We start from the raw sequence: 23907 nt of genomic DNA on the forward strand, positions 1-23907 counted from the left end.
TTATGATGAACAGGCAAGGATACTTAGATATATGATTGTCATGTCTTAAAATCAATGGTCAGATGGCTTGATATATGAATGAAGATTATTCCCAACAGTCAGATTCATGTTGGGGAATAGACGTAAGGTTAGGATAGCTATATTGGTATTATATACATATACATATTAAGTTAAATTTCACGGTAACACTCGAGAACTTTCAATACTCAGGTATTGAAAAGTTTGGGGTTTTGCATGCCACATGTTCAACTGTTCATCTTTAGGCATCCCACTTGTGCCACATGTGCTAATCTGTTAAACATGCTAGTGACTACCTAAATTTTTTCTAAGAAAATTGTTTTGCCAAACAATAAATTTGAAAATAGATCCTAAATTTCTAGGAAAATCTTGTTGAAAAACAAACAAGGAAAACAATGTTTCCTTTCCCATAGTTTACTGGAAATAAGGATTCCCAAGAAACACTATTTCCTTTCATGCTTTCCATGAATCCAAACAGACCCTAAAGTAAAGTGAGAAATGCTAAAAGGAAGAAAAACCAGCCTTAATTTCATAGTTTCACTACAAGTCAAGGGCAGCATGAGTCAGCCAATACACTGTGGAATAGTTATCTAATGATGCATTGATTGTAAAATATCAAGTCCGATAAATAAAAATCTTACGACAACATAGAAAGACATCAAAATCTGACATGCCTTCTCCGCACCAAACTAGAGCCAACAATGTCTACATGCATAAAAGGAATGAAGATTCTCAAAACCTAAACAGAAATGGACAGTATATAACCTACCCAAAATCAAACATCTCCTCAGATTACGACTTAACGTCCAAGGGGGGGGGGGGGGAACACAAAGTTAATTAAAAATCATGTTATAAAGAGCTAAAAAGGCTCATTTCTATCATACAGTTGATTCGTATCTAATGACTGGGAAATTCATAGTCAAAAAGCAAAATCATAGTCTTACAGCAAGACAACACAAATTCAGTTACAAATATACCGAAGAGTCAGTTCTCTTCCATCTGCTAAGAAACCATCAATCAAAAGAAGGGTGGTTCAGGCTGACTCAAGGCATCACAGGTCCTTCATAGCACATGTTTTGCTGCGGGTCCTTCACAACCTGCTTGTTGAATCTGAAGGTGTATGGCGTGGGATTAATTCATTCTCAAGATAACAGAAGTATGGGTTCATGACCACCTCAAAATTTTCAGAATGAAACTATATTTATGCAAGAATATATCAAAAACATAATTGTCTGGTTTGTACTTTGATTAGGTTCTAATGTAGGCCCGCGGCCCACCATAGGGCCCAGCATATGCTGATTTTGGACTGCCTGTTTATATATTTGGGGCCTAAATATCAAGAGCCACAGTTTACTATTTGTGGGAGATATGGGGATGTGATAGATGATATGGTGCTGATTTAAAGATGTGGTTGAAGATTTTGACAATTATTACATAGATTTGCTTTTGCTATTATTAGGCTTTTACCATCTTAGGTAGATTATTTTGATTTGAAATCAACTAAGATTGGTTTGAAATCAATCTCTTAGTTGGGGAATCCTCATTAACGATTCATTTGCAGTCTAGAAAGGGGGATGGCGTAGGAGGTAAGCATTTCAAATTTTTCCAAGTGTGAGTTTTTCTCAAGCATTGTAAGAAGTGAGAGATTCTCAAGTATTGCAAGAGGAAGCTTGACATCAGTAAGGTTATTTCTCCCTCTACTCAACTATTATAGTGGGTGTACTCTTGTCCATTTCTTTACTATTCAGGTGTCAAGATCTCATTGACTCAATACCTGGGTTGTACAATTTTGTTATCAAAGCAAGTCTCACCTTTTGGGATTTTCAACTCCATGTTATCCCCTAATGGTTTCAAAAGGGGTATCGTAGGAAGAGTTTCCGCCATTAACCCAATTGATCTAGCACTCATAGAGCGAGTCGGCCAACTCACGCGCACAGTAGGCAATTTCACTAATCAAGTGGGAGAGCTCTAGTGTGGAGGGATTCTAGAGACTAAAGTTGAAGCGCGTGGAAATGGAGGAGGTCCCCACCAAGGTCTTAACCAACAATATGTGGCCTCGGCTTGTGAAGACACCAATGATCGAATCCTTTTATTGTTGGAACGTAACAGAGAGCCTAGAATTAAGGTAGAAATTCCAAAATTTCACGGCTATTTGCATGTTGATGACCAAGCAAGATGAAAAAGGTGTCCGAGTACAAGGAAATCGTGGATAATCAGAAGGTTAAGTTAGTAGCTATGAAAGTTTTCCGATCACTCGTTAGCGTGGCAAGACAATCTCCAAGACGAATGAATTTGTCAAGGTAAGGAGAAAGTAAATTCTTAGGAAAAGATAAAAATGAAGTTCCTACCTGCAACTTATTGCTGTGACCTCTATCAAAGATGTCACAATCTACGTCAAGGAAACAAATCGACAAATGAATACACCGAGGAGTTCCATACATTGACATCATGGGCAGGGTTTCGAGAGTATAAAAATCAAAAGATTTCAAGATAGCCTAATGGTCTTAACCCGGACATAAAAAGATGAATTGGCTTTCAAAGATGTATTTAAGATATCTGATGCATATACTCATTTGCATTAAAAGCCAGAGAGATAATTAATTGGTGACTTGGGTGATGATTTAGTGCACCACAAGAACCGTCATCAATGATGGCGCAGTATGCTAACTTCCCACATAAGACAACCACAAGATCTCCATATAGGTCAAGGGATGATAGGTCAACGTACAACAATGAAGCCAAAACCCAATCTGGGAGGAGGTGACTATGGACAAAGGACTAATGCAGGGTAAAACTGTAACACCCCGGTTTTCGTAACCTGAGTATAGAACTCTATTTACGAAAACCCAGGCATTTACCTGGAGGAACAAATGTATGTATAATGCAAGCCCATGGGCATCAAAGTACGAGGGAGAAAAACTAAGTATGGTATGTCATCAAATATCAAATATCATCAAATCCTAGTCCACTCAGCTGGGGACTTAGCACAAACCCAAGGTTATAAAAATGTTTTAACAAAATTGCAGTAGAAAATATACTAATATCTCCTGGTTGAGTCCATAGAACTCAGCCACATCCCGATAGGGCTCCTCCTTGAGGAGCTCCTCTCCCACCCTAGAGGAGTCAACATCAGGGTCCGCTTCGTAAGCTCCCCCATCTAAAGTTATCCACGCATCATCTTTACGGTTGTATATTCAAAGAACGAGTGGCCAGCTCAGTGTGAATTCCCCTCAAGATTACACACAACTGCATTAGATAAGTATAGTTATACCGGAAAACATACAAAATAATCCATGATGCAATCTTATTTAAATACATGGATGCATGAATGCACATCAACTACGGATGCTCATCCAATTGGCTTTTGGGCAAAACTAACAAGTGGGGCGAGACCCACATGCAAGTAGCCAATCACCAGCGAAAATACATCAAGTATGTGCGTAGTAATTAGCTCATACAAACTGGGTTGATTGTCGGTGGTCTGGGAGCTAGCGAAACATACCACAACAAAGGATACATGCTACAACATCCAGAATTAGCCACCCGTCATCGCCTATATGCCACAGATCCATGATTAGCCTAACCATTATTTTTCCATTTGCAAACAGCCATATTAAGAAAACTCAAAAGTATAGGGGGCTCGTCACCCAACCTAAGCCGACAGCTCGGGCATAGTATCTCATACCACCATCTCTAGCTTATGAGACTCCGACGCTAGGATGTTTAATGGTAACCTCCTCAACTAATAGTCAATCATAATTCAACAAGTGGAACTTACCATCTCAGGGTAATACGAAAAATAATTCATCAAGTCACATAGTGCAAATATTCAATCGAAGCCACACGGGGCAAATATTAAATCGAAAGCACATAGGACAAATATTAAATCAAAGACACATAGGGCAAATAGTCCATCAAAGGATGCGACAAAAAAGGATTATCCCCAAAAAGCCACATAAGCACAAACTATCCACAAGACAGTAAGTCCACAACAAATTTCCATTTAATCCAATACACAAAATGGTTTGAAACTTCTAGAGGCGGATTAGCATGGCTATATATGTACAACTTTCTTTCCATTTCAGGAAAGGAGCCCTAAGATCTAGGGGAGAGAGAGAGAGAGCCAAACGCGAGTTCTTGGGTTAGGTCGCACCACACCGAGTCAGACCAAGTCTTGCTTGCATCTAGGATAAGTCCAGACTCGATTCAGGTCATTTTAGAGAGAAAAGAGAGGAAGGAAAGAGAAGGCGAGGGGCAACAGCAACAAGTCAACTCAATCGTGGAATTCAGTCAGGACAGTTGGGGTCTAGTTCCAGTGAGTGTGAGCAACTCAAGCTCCACCTGAAGGAGTCATTGGGCTGAGTCGGCTTAGTTCATCCATCCGGATTCTCCCAGCGAGTCGAGTCTTGGGCCGAGCCAAAAGCAGCAGGTGCCTAAGCTCACCAAGTCGACTCTCATGGTTATCAGGTCACCACAGCAGGTCCGGCCGAGTTCGTTGGGTCGCAACATGTTTGGGTTAAACTCGGAGGTCGTTGGACTCTCAGGGAGTAGTGCAGGGAGACAGCATTATCCAGTAGTGTGATTTCACTTGGGGTTGTCGTCCGTCAAGATTCACCCAGCGAGTCAAAAACTCAGGCCGAACTGGTCGCAGCAGATGCAACTCCTACCGAGTCAACCCGTCTGAACTGTTGGGTTGATCCAAACCATACTCTTCTTAAGTACCAGTCAGGTATGTGCCATCCATTCGACTAATAGGTAATGACACCCCAACATTGTAGTCAACCCGTGTTGACTCGTTTCAACCAGAGACTAACTCAGTAATCCCCAGGTCCTGGTTAGTTCAGGAGTGGGATTTGACTCTTGAATCCTCGGCAGACGTTGATCCTCCCAAGTCAAGCTGAAATCTAATGGCTTGGACTCTGTTGCATCAGTTGAGTACGAAGCGAGTCGAGCTATTGAGACATCTCGATTCTAGGGACTCAATGAGTTGGGACGGATGAATGTCCATATCAACACGCTACAATAACATCAGATGTAGGACCTAGCGTGGCCAGGTTTACCTCATCCCTAATGGGATTATAAGATTGATGAATGAGCCACATTCAACTCATTTCGAGTCGAGTTAACTTATCTTATTTTGCTAAGTCTCTTTTGAGTGAATCTGTGAAGAGTGAGTTCACTTAAGAATGATTATCTTGCTCCAGGACAAGTCTAGGCTAATGAAGCTATCGATCGGTGACTAGGATTGCGTCACCACCTAGCCTAGCAGGCAATCAAGCAAGGTAGCTTCTACTCCGTATCTTTATAACCAATTTCTCTTTGACGTTTAAGAAGAAACCTAGCGGTCGACTTCAAATCTTAATGTAGGAGGTTGTGCAATTCTCTCACTCTTGAATTATTAGAATTGGATGTTAGTTGTTGGAAGACGATTGGTTAGATGTAAGACGACTCTCTAACTATTCATTGGGAATCAATTACGGCTTGATCTAGGTCTAATGAATCCTAACCTTACTTACATGATAAGTGTTCGAATTTTTCTAAACTCTACAGTACATTTGAGACAAAGGAGTTCTCTTATAAGTTAATGACCTTTCCCCTTGGACTTTCTGCTTTCATGTTAGTTTAAGCAATAGTTTCCTTTAATATTGATTGATAATTGATAGTTTTATTTCATGATTACCTGCGTTAGTTATTGGAATTGATCCTCAACGCATATGCTCAACATTTATTTAGTATAAATATTTGCATGTTACTCTTGAATATCTTCACATACTTGTGGATTCTCTATGAAACTTGAATTGCTACATCAATTAGTGGAAAAGTCCACTTATATATGTATATTCATACTTGAGATGTAACTTGATTGATTATGACTACAATGGACCCTCAAACTAGTGGCCATTTTGTGTATTGGATTAAATAGAATTTTGTCGTGAACTTACCATCTTGTAGATAATTTGTGCCTATGTGGCTTTTTTGGAATAATCCTTTTTTTATCACATCCTTTGAGGGACTTTTTGCCCTATGGGGCTTTGATTCAATATTTGCCTTATGTGGCTTCGATTTAATATTTACCCCATGTAGCTTCAATTGAATATTTGCCTTACGTAGCCTGATGGATTATTTTTCGTATAACACTGCGATAGTAAGTTCCACTTGTTGAACTATGATTGGCCACTAGTTGAGGAGGTTGCCATTAAACTGTTAGACAGCTCACATACCTTGTATGACTAGTATACCTTGTATAGTTTATTTTCATAGGTAGAGGATTCTGAGTTTATTGTTTTCTTTGTATAGATGGTTGTAATCTCTATATATTCAACCCCATTAGGTTGTCTCAAATATAGAAAAGTTTTTAGCTCCTCTTGGTTTACATGGTATCAGAGCTTCACTGATCCAAATATTACAATTCTACTCCTCCAATGGCCACACCCAACCGATTCGTGATCGAATCGGCCGAGGCGGAATCGCTCATGTCCGAGTCAGGACTCTCCTCCGTCCTCGATCTCCTCCCCTCGCTCGTCCGATCCGCTCAGCCCCTCGCCCGGGCCCCGATCTCCAATTTCCCCGTCGCGGCCGTTGGATTAGCATCCGACGGCCGGATCTTCATCGGCGTAAACCTCGAATTCCCCGGTCTACCGCTCCACCACTCCGTTCACGCCGAGCAGTTCATGATCACCAACGCGGCCCTCCACGATCTTTTCCCGATCCAGAGCCCCTGTTGTTGTTGCTATTCCGCCAGATCCAGAAACTGCAATCCCTTGAGTATCTCCTGCTGTACGGTACATCTAAGACCTTCTTCTGTGCTTTCCATTACTTCAGATCAATGGAAAAATCACGTACAGAGGCCCCATGATGTAATTTTGATGGTACCAACTATTCTCTATGGGCCATCCATTTTAAGAATTTCCTCAAGGGTCATGATTTGTGGGGACTACTGGATGGATCTGTACTATCCCCACTTCCACAGAGGCCGACAAATTAGCTGATTGGAAAATGAACAATGGACGGATTATTACTTAGATTCTTGATTCGGTCGATCGCTCCATTGTTGTTGGCTTCACACCTCATCGCACTGCTAAGGCGATGTGGGAACATCTCCAAACGATTTATCAACAGAGTAATGCAGCCCGGTTATACCGCCTGGAACAGGATCTCGTTAACCTTACTCAGGGTGACGACAGTATTCAATCATTTTACTCCAAAATTGTCACAATTTGGACAGAGATGGCTATGATGGATCCAACATTTCTTCGTGACTTTAAAATATTCCAAACTATGCGCGAGAGTGCGCAAGTTCGTCAATTCCTTATGAAGCTACGTCCGGAATTTGAGCATTGTCGGGTTGCTCTCTTGAACCGTAGCCCTACTCCTTCATTGAATTCAGTTATTAATGATTTATTGGCTGAGGAACAACGACTGAAAGTTCTCTCTCTTCCTTCCTCAACTCCGGGCTCATCTGATATGATGCTTGCTGTGTCCACCACTTCACCAACACGTGGTTCTGGTTCCTCTCCTTTGACTTGTCGCGGGTGCAACAAGGTGGGTCATGTTGTCGCTCAATGCGAGCAATGGTGCGCTTATTTTCGACGGACTGGTCATAGTATTCAGGAATGTCGTGCACATGCATATGCATCTTCTTTCGGCCGTGGACGTGGTGGTCATGGTCGTGGCCGTGGTCGTGCTCTTTCTGCTACTGCTGCCACTATTTCTTCCAAGCCGTCTGTTAGTGATTTTGCATCTACTGTTTCTGCTGAAGGTCTTTCATCTCCGTTAACTCCTGCGATGCTCCAGCAAATCGTTCAGGCCCTTTCTGCGGCCGGTATGTCAGGTATATCTCCATCTTCTGCATGGTTCTTCGATTCGGATGCTTCCAATCATATGACCAGTGATGTATCCCATCTTCGTGACATTCGTCCCTACATCGGCAATCAGGCTATTTCTACTGCGGATGGCACTAAACTACCTATTCAATCCGTTGGATCATTGACTTTCTCTCCTTCTGCTCATCACCAGTTCACCCTTCGTGATGTGTTTCATGTCTCTAACATCTCCTCCAATTTAATTTCAGTTGGTCAACTCACATCCAATAATTACTTAGTCATATTTCTTCCATACTGTTATTTTGTGAAGGATATGGCAACAGGGAAGGTACTTGGGACGGGTAGGCAGCATGGTCGTCTGTACGTGCTGGACTTTAATCCATCTATCACTCTGGCTCGTTGTTTCTTTTCTCCATCTTCATCAAATATTTGTTCGGCAAATAAATTGTGGAAACTGTGGCACTTTCGCCTAGGTCATCCACATTCCGATCGGTTACTTCAGTTAATTTCGTCTGGCATGTTAGGGAATATTTCTCTTAATAAAAATGATTTGGATTATTCTTATTTTTCCTATTGTCTTTCAAAAAGTAAGTGTATTCCATTTTCTCTAAGTACTACAAAATCATCTTCTATGTTTAAACTTGTGCATACAGATGTCTGGGATCCTTCACCAATTATGTCTCTCTCTAGGTTACGATACTATGTTATATTCATTGATGATTTCACACGTTACACTTGGATTTACTTTCTGCAATCGAAGTCACAAGTTTTTAAAAAATTCAAGTTATTTCACTCTATGGTGGAGACTCAATTTCGGGTTCCAGTTCAAACCCTTCGCTCTAACTCAGGAGAGGAATATCTCTCAACCGATTTTCATATATTTCTTCAAGGTCATGGGATTATTCATCAGACCACCTGTTCTGATACTCCACAACAGAACAGAGTGGCTAAACGAAAAAATCGCCATATTGTTAAAACTGCCAACACGCTGATGACAGTTATGAGTGTTCCTCGTTCTTTCTGGGCGGAAGCAATGTTACATTCCGTCTACTTGATTAACCGGATGCCAACCAAAGTTCTAAACAGTAAATCTCCCTACTTTGTTCTCACTGGCTTACTCCTGCATATTCCACATTTCGTGTTTTTGGTTGTATCTGTTATGTTCACCTGGCTTCACGTGAACGTAACAAAATCGGTCAAATGTATGTACTTGGGATTTGGCGAAACTCAGAAGGGTTTTTGATGTTATGATCCGGTTTCTCGTCGTGTTTGGGTTTCACGACATGTTGTTTTTCTTAAACATATTGCCTTTCATTCATCTCTTCCTCCTCCGCACACTCCAAACTCTCCTGGTCTAATCGCCTTTCCAGAAATTTCGTCTGTCTCAAGTACTCTTTGCAGGTTTACTCACGTCGACCACATACAGATCCACCACCTATTACTCAACCCAAATCTACTGTAACTGTTGCAGATCCCGAACCTATCTCGATACGTCGTTCCGCTTGTGAACATCGAGCGCTTGATCGCTTGATAGGCTCTATGTCTGTCATGAATGCTACTCTGGATACTGTTTCTATTCTTACTTCATACTCACAGGCAGCCACTCATGATTGTTGGAAGAAGGCTATGGCAGAAGAACTTGCGGCATTGGATGATAATCATACGTACGACATTGTCACTCAACCTGCTGACCAACAGCTAATTGGTAGCAAATGGATTTATTCTGTCAAGCTCAAGTTTGATAGATCATTGGATCGATACAAGGCTCGACTTGTCGCTCAGGGATACAAACAAGAATACGGAATTGATTATGATGAGACTTTCGCTCCCGTGGCCAAGATGAAAACTATTCGTACTCTTCTGGCTATATCTTCTATTCGCTCATGGCCACTCGCTCAGATGGATGTAAAAAATGCCTTTCTTCATGGAGACCACCAAGAAACCGTATATTTGAAACCTCCTCCTATCTCTTTAATCCCTGACAATAAGATATGTCACCTAAAGAAAGCCCTGTACGGCCTCAAACAGGCACCTCAGGCATGATTTCAACGCTTTCACGATGTTGTTACGGGTGCTGGCTTTACTCAAAGTGGTCATGACCCATCCTTATTTTTGCCCACCACCGTCAACGAGAACTTGTCATTAACGTACTTGTCTGACTTGAGACCTCACTCTCGACCGTAGCGATCTCTGGCATTCGTTTCAAAGGAACGTTCTCGCCATCATCCTTGATGGATCGAAACGATTCAACTCCCTTAAAACTTAACGATCACTATGGTCTGACATGAATCTACTTGCATGCTCACTTATACCGCCGTTTGGTTGGGAGTCCTGGTTCACATCGTAACTATGACATCGCCGATATGCTTACTTGTCCAGTCGTCATCACTTATGTTTCGCAATCCTCGGACTCTTCATATGACGTGGTGTATGCGCATCCTACGGTATGTTCGTGGACATCTAATCGATCCTTGCATTCCAGCTACTCCTCAGCTATTGGATTAGGGATTCCTACCGAGACTACCATGATGCCCGCACTTCTCTCATCTCTTGAAAGTGTAAAAAGCGGCCACTGTTTCCAAATCGAGCACAGCAAGTATCGGGCGATGTCTGCTGCGTGTAGTGAGCTCGTCTGGTTACGTGGACTTCTTTCAGACTTGGGCATTCCTCTACAGAATCCTACTCCACTCCATGTCGATAATCTCAGTGCCATTCAGATTGCCTCTAAGCCGGTTTTTCATGAACAAATGAAGCATATTGAAGTTGACTGTCACTTTATCCGCGAGAAATTTCAGTCTGGGCTCATTTCTCTTCCACATGTTGCATCCCATGATCAAATTGCCGACATTCTCACAAAGTCCCTCACTTCTACACGTCACTCTTTTCTACTTGGCAAACTATTACTTGTCGATGACCAGCATTAGTTTGAGGGGGGATGTTAGACAGCTCACATACCTTGTATAACTAGTATACCTTGTATAGTTTATTTCCATAGGTAGAGGATTCTGAGTTTATTGTTTTCCTTGTATAGATGGTTGTAATCTCTATATATTCAACCCCATTAGGTTGTCTCAAATACAGAAAAGCTTTCAGCTCCTCTTGGTTTACATAAACATCCTAATGTCGGAGTCTCATGAGCCAAGGATGGTGGTATGGGACACTATGCCCGAGCTGTCGGCCTATATTGGGGGACGCGCCCCCCTTAGTGACCTTTGAGCTTTCTTAATATGGCCGTTTGCAATTGGAAAAATAATGGTTGGGCTAATCATGCATCTATGGCATACGGGCGATGACAGGTAGCTAATTCTGAATGTTGTAGCACATGTCCTTTATCATGGTATGTTTCGCTAGCTCCCAGACCACCGACAATTGATCCAATTTGTGTGAGCTAGTCACTACGCATGTACTTGATGTATTTTCACTAGTGACTGGCCACTTGCATGTGGGTCTCGCCCCACTCATTGGTTTTGCCCAAAAACCAACTGGATGAGCATCCCCAATTAATGTTCATTCACGCATCCATGCATTTAAATAAGATTGCATCATGGATTATTTTTAATGTTTTCTTGTATAACTATACTTAACTAATACGGTGGTGCGTAATCTTTAAGGGAATTCACACTGAGCTAACCACTCATTATTTGAATATACAATCGTACAGATGATGCAAGGATAGCTCTATATGAGGGAGCTTACGAAGCGGACCCTGATGTTGACCCCATTAGGGTGGGAGAGGAGCTCCTCGAGGAGAAGCCCGTTAGGACATGGTTGAGTTCTATATATTAGCATATTTCCTATCGCAGTTTTGTTAAAAAAAATTATGACCTTGGGTTTGCACTAAGTCCCCAACTGAGTGGACTAGGATTTGATGATATTTGATGGCGTACCATGCTTAGTTTTTCTCCCTCGTACTTTGATGCCCACAGGCTCGTATTATACATACATTTGTTCCTCCAGGTAAATACCCAGATTTTTGTAAATAGAGTTATATACTCAAGTTACGAAAATCGGAGTGTTACAAAAACAACACTCTTTTCACATACTTTTAAGTGTGGGCCAATGTTCGCAGTATCGATATTGTGTTACATATCGCACGCATGGGAAACAAATACATATCGGTTATTGCACGGGATATGTTGTTTGTATCAAGTAATGCATCGCACATTTTGGGAAACATGGGGAAACATTGGGAAATTGGTTGAGTTTTTCAATGACATTTTAGGGACCGTTAAAAAATACCTTAATACACACTTTTAAATCATAACATTTCCCCCCCAAAAAAAAGTGCATATAATAGGTTTCCTTTGTATAGGGTCATAAGCTATGCACTGCTTGACTAAACTAATACAACTATATTCAAAGTGAACTCATTAACGTTTATAAATGTTAGAAGACATTAATGAAAACACAGCCGATTCATTCAAAAGCAAAAGAAGTAGAAATTAAGTATATGTAATGATCATTTCATCAAATACTCTTAAATGTTTTGAAATTACACTCAATTGACTGCTATTAAAAGTGAAATTTCGAAATATATATATATATATTTATTAATTTTTAATTAAAAATAATATTTCTCCGAATTTTGACAAAAACTTAATAAATCAGTAAATCATGCCTAATGAATGTTTGATTAGAGTACAACATTACAAGCAATTTGGGAGAAATTGGAAAAAAAAATAAATTTAATTAATTAATTTTTCCCAATTCCCCTCAAATCGGCCCAACTATCATCAAATCTCAAATCAAATGTTGAAATCCTTGATTTTACATACAAAACATGAAGAATCAAGAATTTCTTATGATTTCACACTAATTTTATATGATTTTAAAAAATACTCATAAAGCAGGGGCATTTTCACACTGGGCTCGAGTGGGGTTGCCTGTGGAATGCAGGGGCACACTCGGGGTGGGCGGTGTGAGGCGGGCCCCACCCATGTGAGGCAGGTGGCTCGTGTGTGGCGGTACCCATGTGATTTGGGGCCCACGAGTGGGGTTCGGCCAAGGTCCTAACCCATGAGATTTGGGGCCTGGGCTATGAGATAAAGGGATTGATTCGCCATGCTCTAACAGTTCGAGCTTTTAGAGCAAGTGGTTAATTGTTCTGCATCAAATTGGTATCAGAACGGGAAGTCTTGTGTTCGAGACTCCTCACCGGGGGTGATTAATGCAGGGGCATTTTCACACCGGGCTCGAGTGGGGGTGGGGTTGCCTATGGGATGCAGGGGCACACTCGGCTGGTGGGCGGCTCATGTAAGGCAGGTGGCTCGTGTGAGGCAGTACCCATGTGATGATTCTGATTTCAAATGTAGGTTTTTCTCCCAAATCCAAGTAAATGATGGACCGAAATCCATCCACAAACAATTTAAAAGACAGAAAACTAAAGAAAATCGTGAAAAATCGGATTTCGGTAAAGATATCACAATATCTCACCGAAACATTGCGATATTTTGACCGATAAGTAGGATTTTGTAATCATTTCCAGCAGTACTCTAGGGATGTTTCATATCCCTGGAGTGCAGTATCGATAATATCGGCCGATAGTATCAATACTACAAGCATTTGTGTGGGCAACCGGGATATAATTCTTTTCATTATCTTGAACATCAACGCATGCAAATAAAAGTTGAAGATGACACAATATCAAGGACATGCATATGAGGATGGGGTGCATGGTTAAATAACTAATGGACCATGCTATCAACGTCTCAAGTAATTGTTAAAGAACGATGGTTGTGAATTGTGATGCAATATCATCTGCACTACTTGCATTTCTGGTGGGAAAATATACACAATTTTGGTAAACAGGGAAAGCAGTAAGAACATTTTCTCACAAGAAATGGTGGATAAATTAAAACTCAAATAACATAAACATCAACGCCCATACAAGATTCATTGGTTCAAGAAAAGGGAAGAAGTTTCAATTAACTACAAGTGCTTAGATTCATTCTCTATTGTCCAAGTAGAAGGATGAGGTGAGGTGTGACGCAGTCCCCATGGATGCATGCCACATTTTGTTAGGGAGATCGTGTTTTTGGGACTAAGATATGGTGTGTTTGACTCAGGTTAACACCTATTCCTTTGTCAAGAATGGTGTAAATATCACATTGCACCCAATGAAACATCTTCCAAAACCCAAATTTGATAAAGATGAGGGTCAAAAATTGCTCGGGACAAAAAAGTTTAAAGAGAAAATTAAGGAGACTGGCATCATAAATGTCTCGATTGCTAAAGAAGGCATAAAATCGTTAGATGTTCCTGCTTCCTATACAAGAGCTCTTTCATGAATATGAACACTTGGTGACTAAAGAACTCTCGGCTAGACTTACTCCTATGAGGAACATTTAGCACCACATTGCTTTAATGTCAAGTTCAAGTCTATTGAATCTTGTATACTGTCAAATGAGTCCAGCCGAACATGCCAAGCTCTGGAGGCAGGTTGCTAAGTTGCTACAGAAGGTTTTAATTCGGAAAATATGTCACCATGAGTTATTCCTGCATTATTAACCCCTAAGAAAGATGAATCTTGGAGGATGTGTGTGAATAGTCGTGCAATCAACCAGATACCATCAAGAACCGATTTCCCACTTCTCACTTGAACGATATACTGGACATGTTGCATGGAACAAAGGCATTTTCAAAGATCAATCTGAGGAGCAAATATCATTAAATATGTATCTAGCCTAGGGACAAGTAGAAGACGGCATTTAAGACTCGAGGCGGGTTGTTCTGTTATTAGGCTAATGACAGAGGTACTCTGCTCATTTATGAAAAAGTTCATAGTTGTTTATTTCGATGATATTCTGGTTTTTAGTCCTAATTCATTTGTTCACATTGATCACTTACAACAGATATTTGATGTATTATGGAGGGAGTTACTATTTGTTGACTTGAAAAAGTACTCCTTACTTATCGATAGTGTTGTATTTTTTGGGTATATTGTCTAAAGAAGAGATTAAGGTTGACCCGGAGAAAATCAAGAATATTGCGGAGTGGCCCACACCACAAACCCTTTCGAAGTCCGTTCTTTCCATGGCTTGACGATATTTTACCAGAGATTTATCCGGAATTTCATTACAATTATTGTACATGTTACCGATCACATGCACAGAGGCAAGTTCAAATGGAGTAAAGCGGCAAACCCAAGCTTCAGTACCATTAAAAAGAAAAAGAAGATGACAAAGGGTCCAATTCTTGCACCTTCGGACTCAAATAAAGTATTTGAAGTGGAAAGCAACACTTCAAATGTTGGCATTGGCACGATATTAAGTCAGGAAGGAAAGTCAATCTCTTTCTTTAACAAGAAGCTTAATGATGCATGGAAGAACTACTCCACTTATGATCTCGAATTCCATGCAATGGTCCAGGCACTACGATATTGGAGGCATTACCTGATTCATCGAGAATTCATTCCATACTCAACCCCCAAGGCGTTGAGGCATATCAACTCCCAAAAGAAGCTAACTGCTCATTATGAAAAGTGAATGGCTTCCCTACAAAAATATAATTTCCTTTTATGCCACAAAGCTAGAAGTCATAAAAATGTGGTAAATGCTTTGAGTGGGAAGGTGGTTCTACTAGGAACACTTGCCGTGAAAGTCATGGGATTCAAGGCATTAAAAGAACAATATGAAGAGGACCCCATCTTTGGCAAAGTGCTCGATGGATGTGTGGATGGCTGAGATCCAAGGTTTGAATTCATCTAACACAATGGAAATTATTCAAGAGTTCTCGCTTATGCATTTTCAAAGGATCATTATAAGAGAAGATTATATCTAAGCTACATGAAGGAGGACTAGGTGGAGACTGTGAAAGAAATAAAACAATGGCCACGGTGGAGGGAAAATGCTACTAGTCTCATGTGTTGAACAGTTCGTAGCACGATGTTACCAATACCAAATCTTCAAAAGTCACGTGCAAAATACCGACCTTTATACACCCCTTTCCATTCCGGTTGCACTATTGGTAGAAATTCTATGGACTTCATTTTGAGTCTTCCTCAGACACAAAGGGGAGCATATTCGATTTTCCTTGAGGTAGACAGTTTTTCAAAGGCGACCCACTTCATTTCATGCAAAAAGGCGATGGACACTACGCATATCGCCAACATATTCTTCACAAAAATTATGCAACTTCACTGATTACCAAAAACAATTAACTTCAAACCACGATTCAAAGTTTGTGGGGCACTTATGCACAATTTATGGAAGCGGTTGGAGACTAAGTTAACTCTCTGATGCATATCATCCTCAAACAGACAGTCAACTGCGGAAGTTAACAGGAGCCTAGGTAACCTCTAGAGGAGGGCAGGTCCATGGCCCATCGTAGGGCCCAGCATGTGCTGATTTTAGACTGTTTATTCATAGATTTGGGGCCTAAATATCAAGAGCCACAATTTACTATTTGTGGGAGATGTTGGGGGATGTGATGGATGGCATGGGCAGATTTGAAGATGAGATTGAATACTTCGAGGATTTATTTCCTATATTTGCTTTTACTGTTATTAGGCTTTTGACATCTTAAATAGATTAGATTGATTTGAAATCAATCTCTTAGTTAGGAAAATCCTCATTAAATATTCATTTAGGGTCTATAAGAGGGGGAGTAGCTTAGGAGGTAAGCATTCCAAAAAATTTATCAGTGTGAGCTTTTCTTAAGCATTGTGAGAAGAAGTCTGATATCGATAAAATTATTTCTCCCTTCTACTCGACTATTCTTGTGGATGTTCTCTTGTCCATTTCTTTACAATCCGGATGTTGAGATCTCATTGACTCGATAACCAGGTTGCACCAATAGTTCATGGTTCACATTTTGCAGGGTGCCTACTCAATCCAAATTCAGTTTTATTAACCATCAATTCCCCACTAAGTTCATAGACTTTATTTAGACATTTTATGAATCTAATTGGTTTAGGACGCATTTGAAGTTACTATGTTTGGATTAAGTGGAACCACCATTGTGCACAATTCTTGTATTTGGTGAACTAAGCACACTTCCCATTTGGGGTTTTTTCTGGATAATGGGGTTTCCAAACAAAAGCTGTTTTCAGATTTAAAACCGCATTCATTTAAATGGGGCACAATGGCAATTTGTGTCCCTTCCCAAATAGTTCACAAAGTGGCCTTTATATCTCATTATATGTTTTTATGTCTTATGCTCAAGCATTTCCAAGCCCAACTTTCAATCCACATGATGAATTCAATTCATGCGAGCTCCAACTACTTGCAAATTTAGGTGAATGCAACGGTTGGGAGGGCAAACCAAGGAGCGAACTTTGTGAATTCAATATTCAAGAACTCACCGCCAAATCGTGAAAAAAATTGCAAAGAAGTGCAAAACAAGAAGATCCCACTCAACTTGAAACACGAGTAATAGCAAGTTCAGCAACTACAGTATGTATGAAAAATACGCAATGCATGCGAAAATAGCCGGTAACAGACAACATACACACGGCATGTTTGGATGCATTATCGCATAGAGTCACAATTATTAGTCTAACAAATGGGAAATAACCAAATTGCAATTTTGGTTCCTTAGCATTTGTATTGGGGATCTGAGATCCAAATTGCAATTCGCTTACTTTCAAGTTGAAATTGGATGAACGCCAACTGCAATAAGAGAGCTACTTCTTCCTTATGAATGGAAGTGATCAGAGTGAAACATGAAATACCACCTTTTGTTTTTGGAAAATGAAGAAACAGACTAAAATGGAGTGAAACAGGAAATATCACCTTTGATGGACAATTGATGGGATTCCTTCTTCAACACCATCAGTCAAAACCATGATAAGCTCACAGCTCACAAACAAGCACCAACTGTCTCCGTCTCAATCTTACGCCGTAAGACATACTGGTGCAACAATGTAAGCCTCGCAGTCTCAAATGCGAAATAACCCAATGCGGCAAAACACGCGCTGTGAAGGACCCGGGGACCCATCCCTCGGGTCAGCCCAACCCAGCCTTCTTCCTTCAGAATCTGCCTTATCATTGTAGAAACCCCCCCGTACACTGACGCCACAATCTTACTCTTCGCCACATCTCCCTGAGTCATCAGACGGGTCTTCACCACATCCAATGGCGTTGCAGTGAGCCGAGATCGCGCCAGCAAGAGCTCCACAGCAGACGCTCTGGATCGGCTCGAGATGAGCTTGGCCAGTTCTACTCAAGACAGCGGATTTCAAGTACTCAAATGACGAATAGCTCAAAACTCCAGCAGGCAAATTGCGAAGCAATGTCGCTGAATATCCAGCATAAAGACCCAAGATTCCATCTTTCTCCAAAATTCTCAACAGGACTTGCCAAGACCGCCCAGTGACAGATCCTGCCTGCATCCGCTGAGTGACCAGCTCCTTCGGGACCATGATCGCAGAAGAGACAATATTGCCCATTGCCCCAGCAGTAGGGGGGATGAGAAGCGGCGGGTAGTTTGGTAATTTGGACAGGACGGACTTACCGAACTCACAGGTGCCGAAGTAGATGGCAGAGGAGAAGGTGGACCCCACGATGACGGCGGAGACGCCGCTGTAGAAGCCAAGGATCCCTTGTGACTGGAAGGTCTTGACGGCAGCATCGAGGGCAGAGCTGTAAATCCGGGAGGCGCCCTTGGTTTGGAGTTTGGTCTTAACAGTGTCGAGCGGGTGGAGGCAGACATAGGTGAAGGCCCCGGCAATGCCACCGGCCATGGCACCGATGATGGATTTCTCGAGTACCGAAAGGCTCTTCATGAGGCCCTGGTACTGCATTTTGATGCTAGTTTTCGTTGCCGAAGGGCGTTTTAGCAATTTTTGGGGTGTGGATTTTATCGGGCTTTCCTCAGTTTCAACTGAGAGAGAAGTGGAGCAGAAATTGAGCTGATTCCTGCATTTGGTGGGGGCATTTTGGGAAGATGGGAAGTTTGGTAAGAGCAAAAGGGGGAGTTTCAGAAATTTCTGAGATGTGGGTTTTGTTGGGTTGTGTTGGATTTCAATGGGGAGAGAGATGGAAGGGAAACTGAGGGGGGTGGTGGTGGTGTTCTCTTCCATGCAGTTGGTAGGGGCATTTCGGGAAGATGAGAAGTTTGGGAAGGGCAAAAAGGGGATTTTCAGATATTTCTGAGAGGCGGATTTTGTTGGGTTATGTTGGGATTCAATGGGGATAGAATTCGAAAAGAAATTGAAGGGGGTAGTGGTGGTGGTGTTATCTTCCCTGCACTTGGTAGGGGCATTTTGGGAAGACTGGATATTTGGGAAGGGCAAAGGAGGGAATTTTAGAAATTTCTGAGATGTGGGTTTTGTTGGGTTTTGTGGGCTTTGTTGGGTTTCAATGGAGAGAGAAACAGAAGAGAAATTGAGAGTGGTGGTGGTGGTGGTATGCTTCTTGCATTTGTTAGGGGCATTTTGGGAAGAAGTGGGATTTTGGAGGGGTAAAAGGTTGATGAAATGGTGAAAAATGGAGTTGAAATCAGGGGCATTTTGGGGATGAAAATGTTTTTGCTGGGTGTTGGGAGATTCAGATGGAAGGGCAAAAGAGGAAAAGATTTTGGCTTCCATGGTTGGTCTGGATTCTGGAATTGCAGAGATGAAAAACCTGAAGAGTGTTTTGATAGGTGTGTGTGTATGATGAGTACTTTCACATACAACCGCGTGTTTTTTTCCATGTCTTTTTAAGATAGTAAAAAATCTAAGTCGTTCAAAATATCGGGCCCACTATATAGATTTCATATACTGAAACTAGTCCTGTCCAGATTTTTCATTTCACATGTGTATATTAATTCAGACCATTGGTTATATATTAATTTCTTCAAAGTACACCTATTTAAATAGCCTTTCAGGAAAAATGTTTTTATAAAAAATAATTTTATACTTTTTTTTACATTTTTAACGGTTTAGATTTCTTTAAAATATGACCCATTATCTACAAATTTATGCTGTATAAGAAGGTTTGCGTACAGTGTTGCTTTGTAACATACATGGTACTGAAGTCGTTAGCTATGCTGATGATACTCGCGCGAGTGAGATGTTGAAGGGGTCTTTCAGCGAGCGTACTGACGTGAAAAATGTGTGAAAGATCCTATCCATTGGTTTAGCTTTTTGCATAAGCAGCTTCACTGATGAAATGGACCTCGGTTAGCTTTGAGGAAAAACCAACGGTCAATAATTAACCTACATTTGTGGCCGGATTAATGAATGGACTTATCTGATTATTAAATTCAGGGCATGCTGAATGTTACAAACGTCTGATGAATGGACCTGATCTTCCATCCCTATGCCGCGTGTAGATAGTTACAGTGAGGCCCCCTCTTCATCTCACTTGCGCAAATCCTACTCGCATACCTTCGGGCGGTATGTGGACGATGTTTTGCCTCGATCGTGTCTGACGTCCACTACCTGGGGATCCGACGTGGCCGCATCGTCAGATGATCTGGGCCGTCTGTCTAAGTAAGTTCTACCTTGGTTAGGAAGTGGATTGGTTGGAGTACCTCACACCAGCTATATAGCTGCTGTAGGCACGTGTCGTGCAAAGACGAGCACTGACGCTCCAAAGTTACATGGCCCTACAGTGATGTATTTATTATATCTATGCCGTTCATTTATTTTTAGATATCATTTTATAGCATTATTCAAAAAATAAATCAAATCCAAAGATATTCTAAACCACATTATAAATAGCAAAAGAGATAATGATTTTCACAGTTAAAAACTTTATAAGGCCCGCTATAACGTTTATTTTACATCCAATCTATTTGTAAGGTCACAAATACCTAAATAAATTGGAAAAATAAATTTCATATTGATTCAAACTTTCTGGTAAATGTTCAATACCCCATTGGTTTTTTCAATGTGGTCTATTGGATAGTTAGATCTGCCTTATTTTTCATCTCAAGCCTTAAGACAAGCTCGCCAAATGGATGGACAATTTGGATATAACACATACCTCGTGATCAAACCCCACAAAACTTGCTCACGTCAATATAGAAGCTACATAGCTGATGTGAGTAGAGTTGGGCATGTCTAACCCAATACGATGGATTTGACACGATCCGAACCTAACTGATGGCCTGAATCTGTGTGGATCGAGTAGGACCATTTAGATCTAACAGTTTTTCGAATTGAGTTTGGATCGTGGTCAATCTGGATCAATCCGAACCGAAATCCGAACCAAATGAATCCGATCCAATCCATTTCGGAGTGATTCTTATGGATATTTATCACATATATTTATCTTATGAACAGGTTGGATGACAAGTAAATATTACTGGGGCCTTATAAATTTTTCAATGGTAGAAATCAATACTTTTACCTTTTTCGGTAGTATGGTCCACTTGAGCTTTAGATATGCATCAATTTTGGGTTCAACCACTAAAATGATTTGGAAAAATGAATGGATGGCGTAGATAAACCACATGCATTCACGGTGGGCCCCAACAGAGTTTACTCAGTGAGCCTGCAATGCAATTTCGTGGGAAGCGGATTACGTACTATCGTACCGAGTAACACACTACGCTAAGCGTACTAAGTAAACTTTGTGGGGTCCACTGTGATTTATATATTTTATCCACTCCTTCCATCCATTTTATAAGATAATTTTAGGGCTTAAGCCCAAAAATGAAGCATATCCAAATCTCAAATGAACCATGCTGTGGGAAACAGTGTGAATTGAAAGTCTACCATTGAAAAATTCTTGGGGGCCACAGAAGTTTTGGATCAAGCTTATATTTTTATTTTCCTTTCATCCATGTCGGTATGATCTTATGAACAAGTTAGATGACAAATAAACATCACTGTGGGCCCTAGCAAGGTTTCAACAGTGGAAATCATTATTCTCACTGTTTGTTGTGGTATGATACACTTGAGCCTTTTATATGCTTCAATTTTAGGCCAAACCCCTTAAATGAGGTGTAAAAATGGATGGACGGCGTGGATAGGCCACATACATTCACAGTGGGCCCAACTGAGTTTACTCAGGATCGTACAACTGTGTAGATACGTGTCGTGCACGGCACGTCAATAGACTCAACACTCAAGTGTCGTGAGCTGTGTAGATACGTGTCGTGCAAAGACGAGCGAAGACAATGCCTCGAGCTTTGAGTTGTACAAACGACTCAAATGAGATCAAAATTACATGGGCCCCACAATGATGTATGTTTTATATCCATACCGTTTATCTATTTTTCGTGATTATTTTAGAGCATTTGAAAAAAAAAATTGACTCACATACCCAACCCGATACAAACTGTACCCAACCTGATCTGACTCGGTTTCCCTGACCGAGTTGGACTCGGTTTAGGTCAGGCCAACTGTGCATCGGATCGGTTCGAGTCAGATGTCCCGGACTCGGTCCCGGATCAGATCGAGTTCAGGTCAGCCCATGTAGATTTCAAACTGAATCGAGTTGGACCTAATCCGATCTGACTCGGTCTGATGCCCAGCTCTAGGTGTGAGGTACACTAGCCAATCCACTTCCCTTGGTTAAGGAAGCGGATTGGATGGTGTACGGCACACTAGCAACCTAGCTGGTGTGTTGACGTCACCAAGTTTTGTGGGGCCCACCATGAGGTACGTGTTATATCTAAACTGTCCGCCCGTTTTGCAAGATTGTTAATGTTTGAGCATGAAATAAAAATAAGACAAATCCAAAAGATTAAGTGGACCATGTTGCATAAAGCAGCGGGAGATTGAACATCTACCATTAAAGCTTTACTGGGGATTCCAGAAGTTTTCAATCAATTTGATATTTGGTTTTTCTATTCATCTGTGTTTGAATGACATTACAAGGGAAAAATATTGCCATGGGCCCTATTAATATTTTGACAGTGATAATCATTATCCCCACTACTATTTGTGATGTGGTCCACTTCAACTTTGGATGTGACTTATTTTTTGGGCACATTTACTAAAATGATCTCGCCAAATTAACGAACAATGTAGATATAAAAAATACATCATGATGGGCCCCACGGAACTTTGATCTTCTTTCCATCGTTCATGCATGGGATGGAGGACTGCGGGGCTCTTCTTCATACACCACGTACATACACCAACAAAGTCGCTAGTGTGCAATACAATAGCTAATCCACTTCCCTTGGTTAATAGTGGCATGAATATCACTTGTGACAAATCGCTTGGAAACCACTAGCCACTGTTCTATGAAGAAAGGGATGAGAATTGTGTCCTACCTCCACCTGTCTTTAGCCCTGAACGAGCAGTTCTGTGGGTGGGCCCACTGTGATGTATTTGTTTATTCATGACGTCGATCCTTTCTCTTATATCATTTTAAGGTATGTGCACAAAAATGAAGCATATCCAACCGTAAAGTGGACCACACTAAATAAGCAGACCACGCCAAATAATAAGTTTGGGTTACATTAAATGCATAGAATATAAAATGCTAGTAATTTATGGCACGGTTTACTTGATTGTTGGATCTACCTCAATTTTGTATTGTTGAGGGTCAAATATTGCATATTAGACCCCAGTTATTACCTGATTTTATGAACATGATATGGTATAACGTTTTATTTTAATCGTGTTTATGATGCAAGGTGAATTTAGGAGCCTGGACTGAAAAGGGTACTAAAAGCATGGATTTAACGCTCTGAAGTCACTAAGGAAAGGGACGGACCCCAGGGGATCGAAATCGAAGAATTTACATGCCGGAGATCTGAGAAAATAAAGCCACTCACGTTAAAAGGGCCTGAAAATCATCCAGAATGCAAGATCAAAGGGTTCCCACTATACGTTCGGCTTGAAACTTTATATATGGCCTGAGGACCATAAATTAACCGTACATGTCAAATTTCAGTCATTAGATCCTTGTGGAAGTAGCCTAGCGGAGAGATCAAAGGGCGCTAGCCATTAAAGAGCATCTTGGTAATCCATAAGCAATCAAGGCTCAAACTTAGACATTAGAAAGAGCACAAAAAATGGTGGATATTCGCCAAATTTCAGGGCGTTTGGACGGTATACTCTAACATAATTGATGTCGGGAGGTGGTTGAGGAATTGATGGCAATTCTGTAAATAAAGCTAGAACCACGCGTGCCACTATTCAACCATTACTAAAGATTTCAATGGTGAGTATTGTCTACAC

The 23907-nt window shown here is 41.0% G+C and overlaps 2 protein-coding genes across 2 annotated transcripts; one reads left to right on the forward strand and one right to left on the reverse strand.

The window, feature by feature from the left end:
* Positions 1–851: 851 nt before the first annotated feature.
* LOC131228943 (protein MITOFERRINLIKE 1, chloroplastic) lies at positions 852–19424 on the reverse strand. The gene is given in 3 exon segments (XM_058224778.1): positions 852–1128; positions 17573–17928; positions 17930–19424. Coding segments are annotated over 2 exon segments (1728 nt in total). The 5' UTR covers positions 19369–19424; the 3' UTR covers positions 852–1128; positions 17573–17639.
* Positions 7386–8339, forward strand: LOC131228944 (uncharacterized). The gene is made up of 2 exons (XM_058224779.1): positions 7386–7849; positions 8152–8339. The coding sequence occupies exons 1-2, from the start codon at positions 7483–7485 to the stop codon at positions 8184–8186; spliced, it is 402 nt and encodes a 133-aa protein (XP_058080762.1). The 5' UTR covers positions 7386–7482; the 3' UTR covers positions 8187–8339.
* Positions 19425–23907: the final 4483 nt, after the last annotated feature.

This window comes from Magnolia sinica, chromosome 16 (assembly GCF_029962835.1).
Source record: "Magnolia sinica isolate HGM2019 chromosome 16, MsV1, whole genome shotgun sequence".
Lineage (NCBI taxonomy): Eukaryota > Viridiplantae > Streptophyta > Magnoliopsida > Magnoliales > Magnoliaceae > Magnolia > Magnolia sinica.

What these genes read in the sequence shown, in the direction of transcription:
- LOC131228944 (XM_058224779.1), top strand. Translation starts at nt 7,483, where the DNA reads ATGATGCTTGCTGTGTCCACCACTTCACCAACACGTGGTTCTGGTTCC. An exon ending in TTCTGCGGCCGGTATGTCAG is followed by an intron (nt 7,850 to 8,151) that starts GTATATCTCCAT and finishes TATTTTGTGAAG; the next exon opens with GATATGGCAACAGGGAAGGT.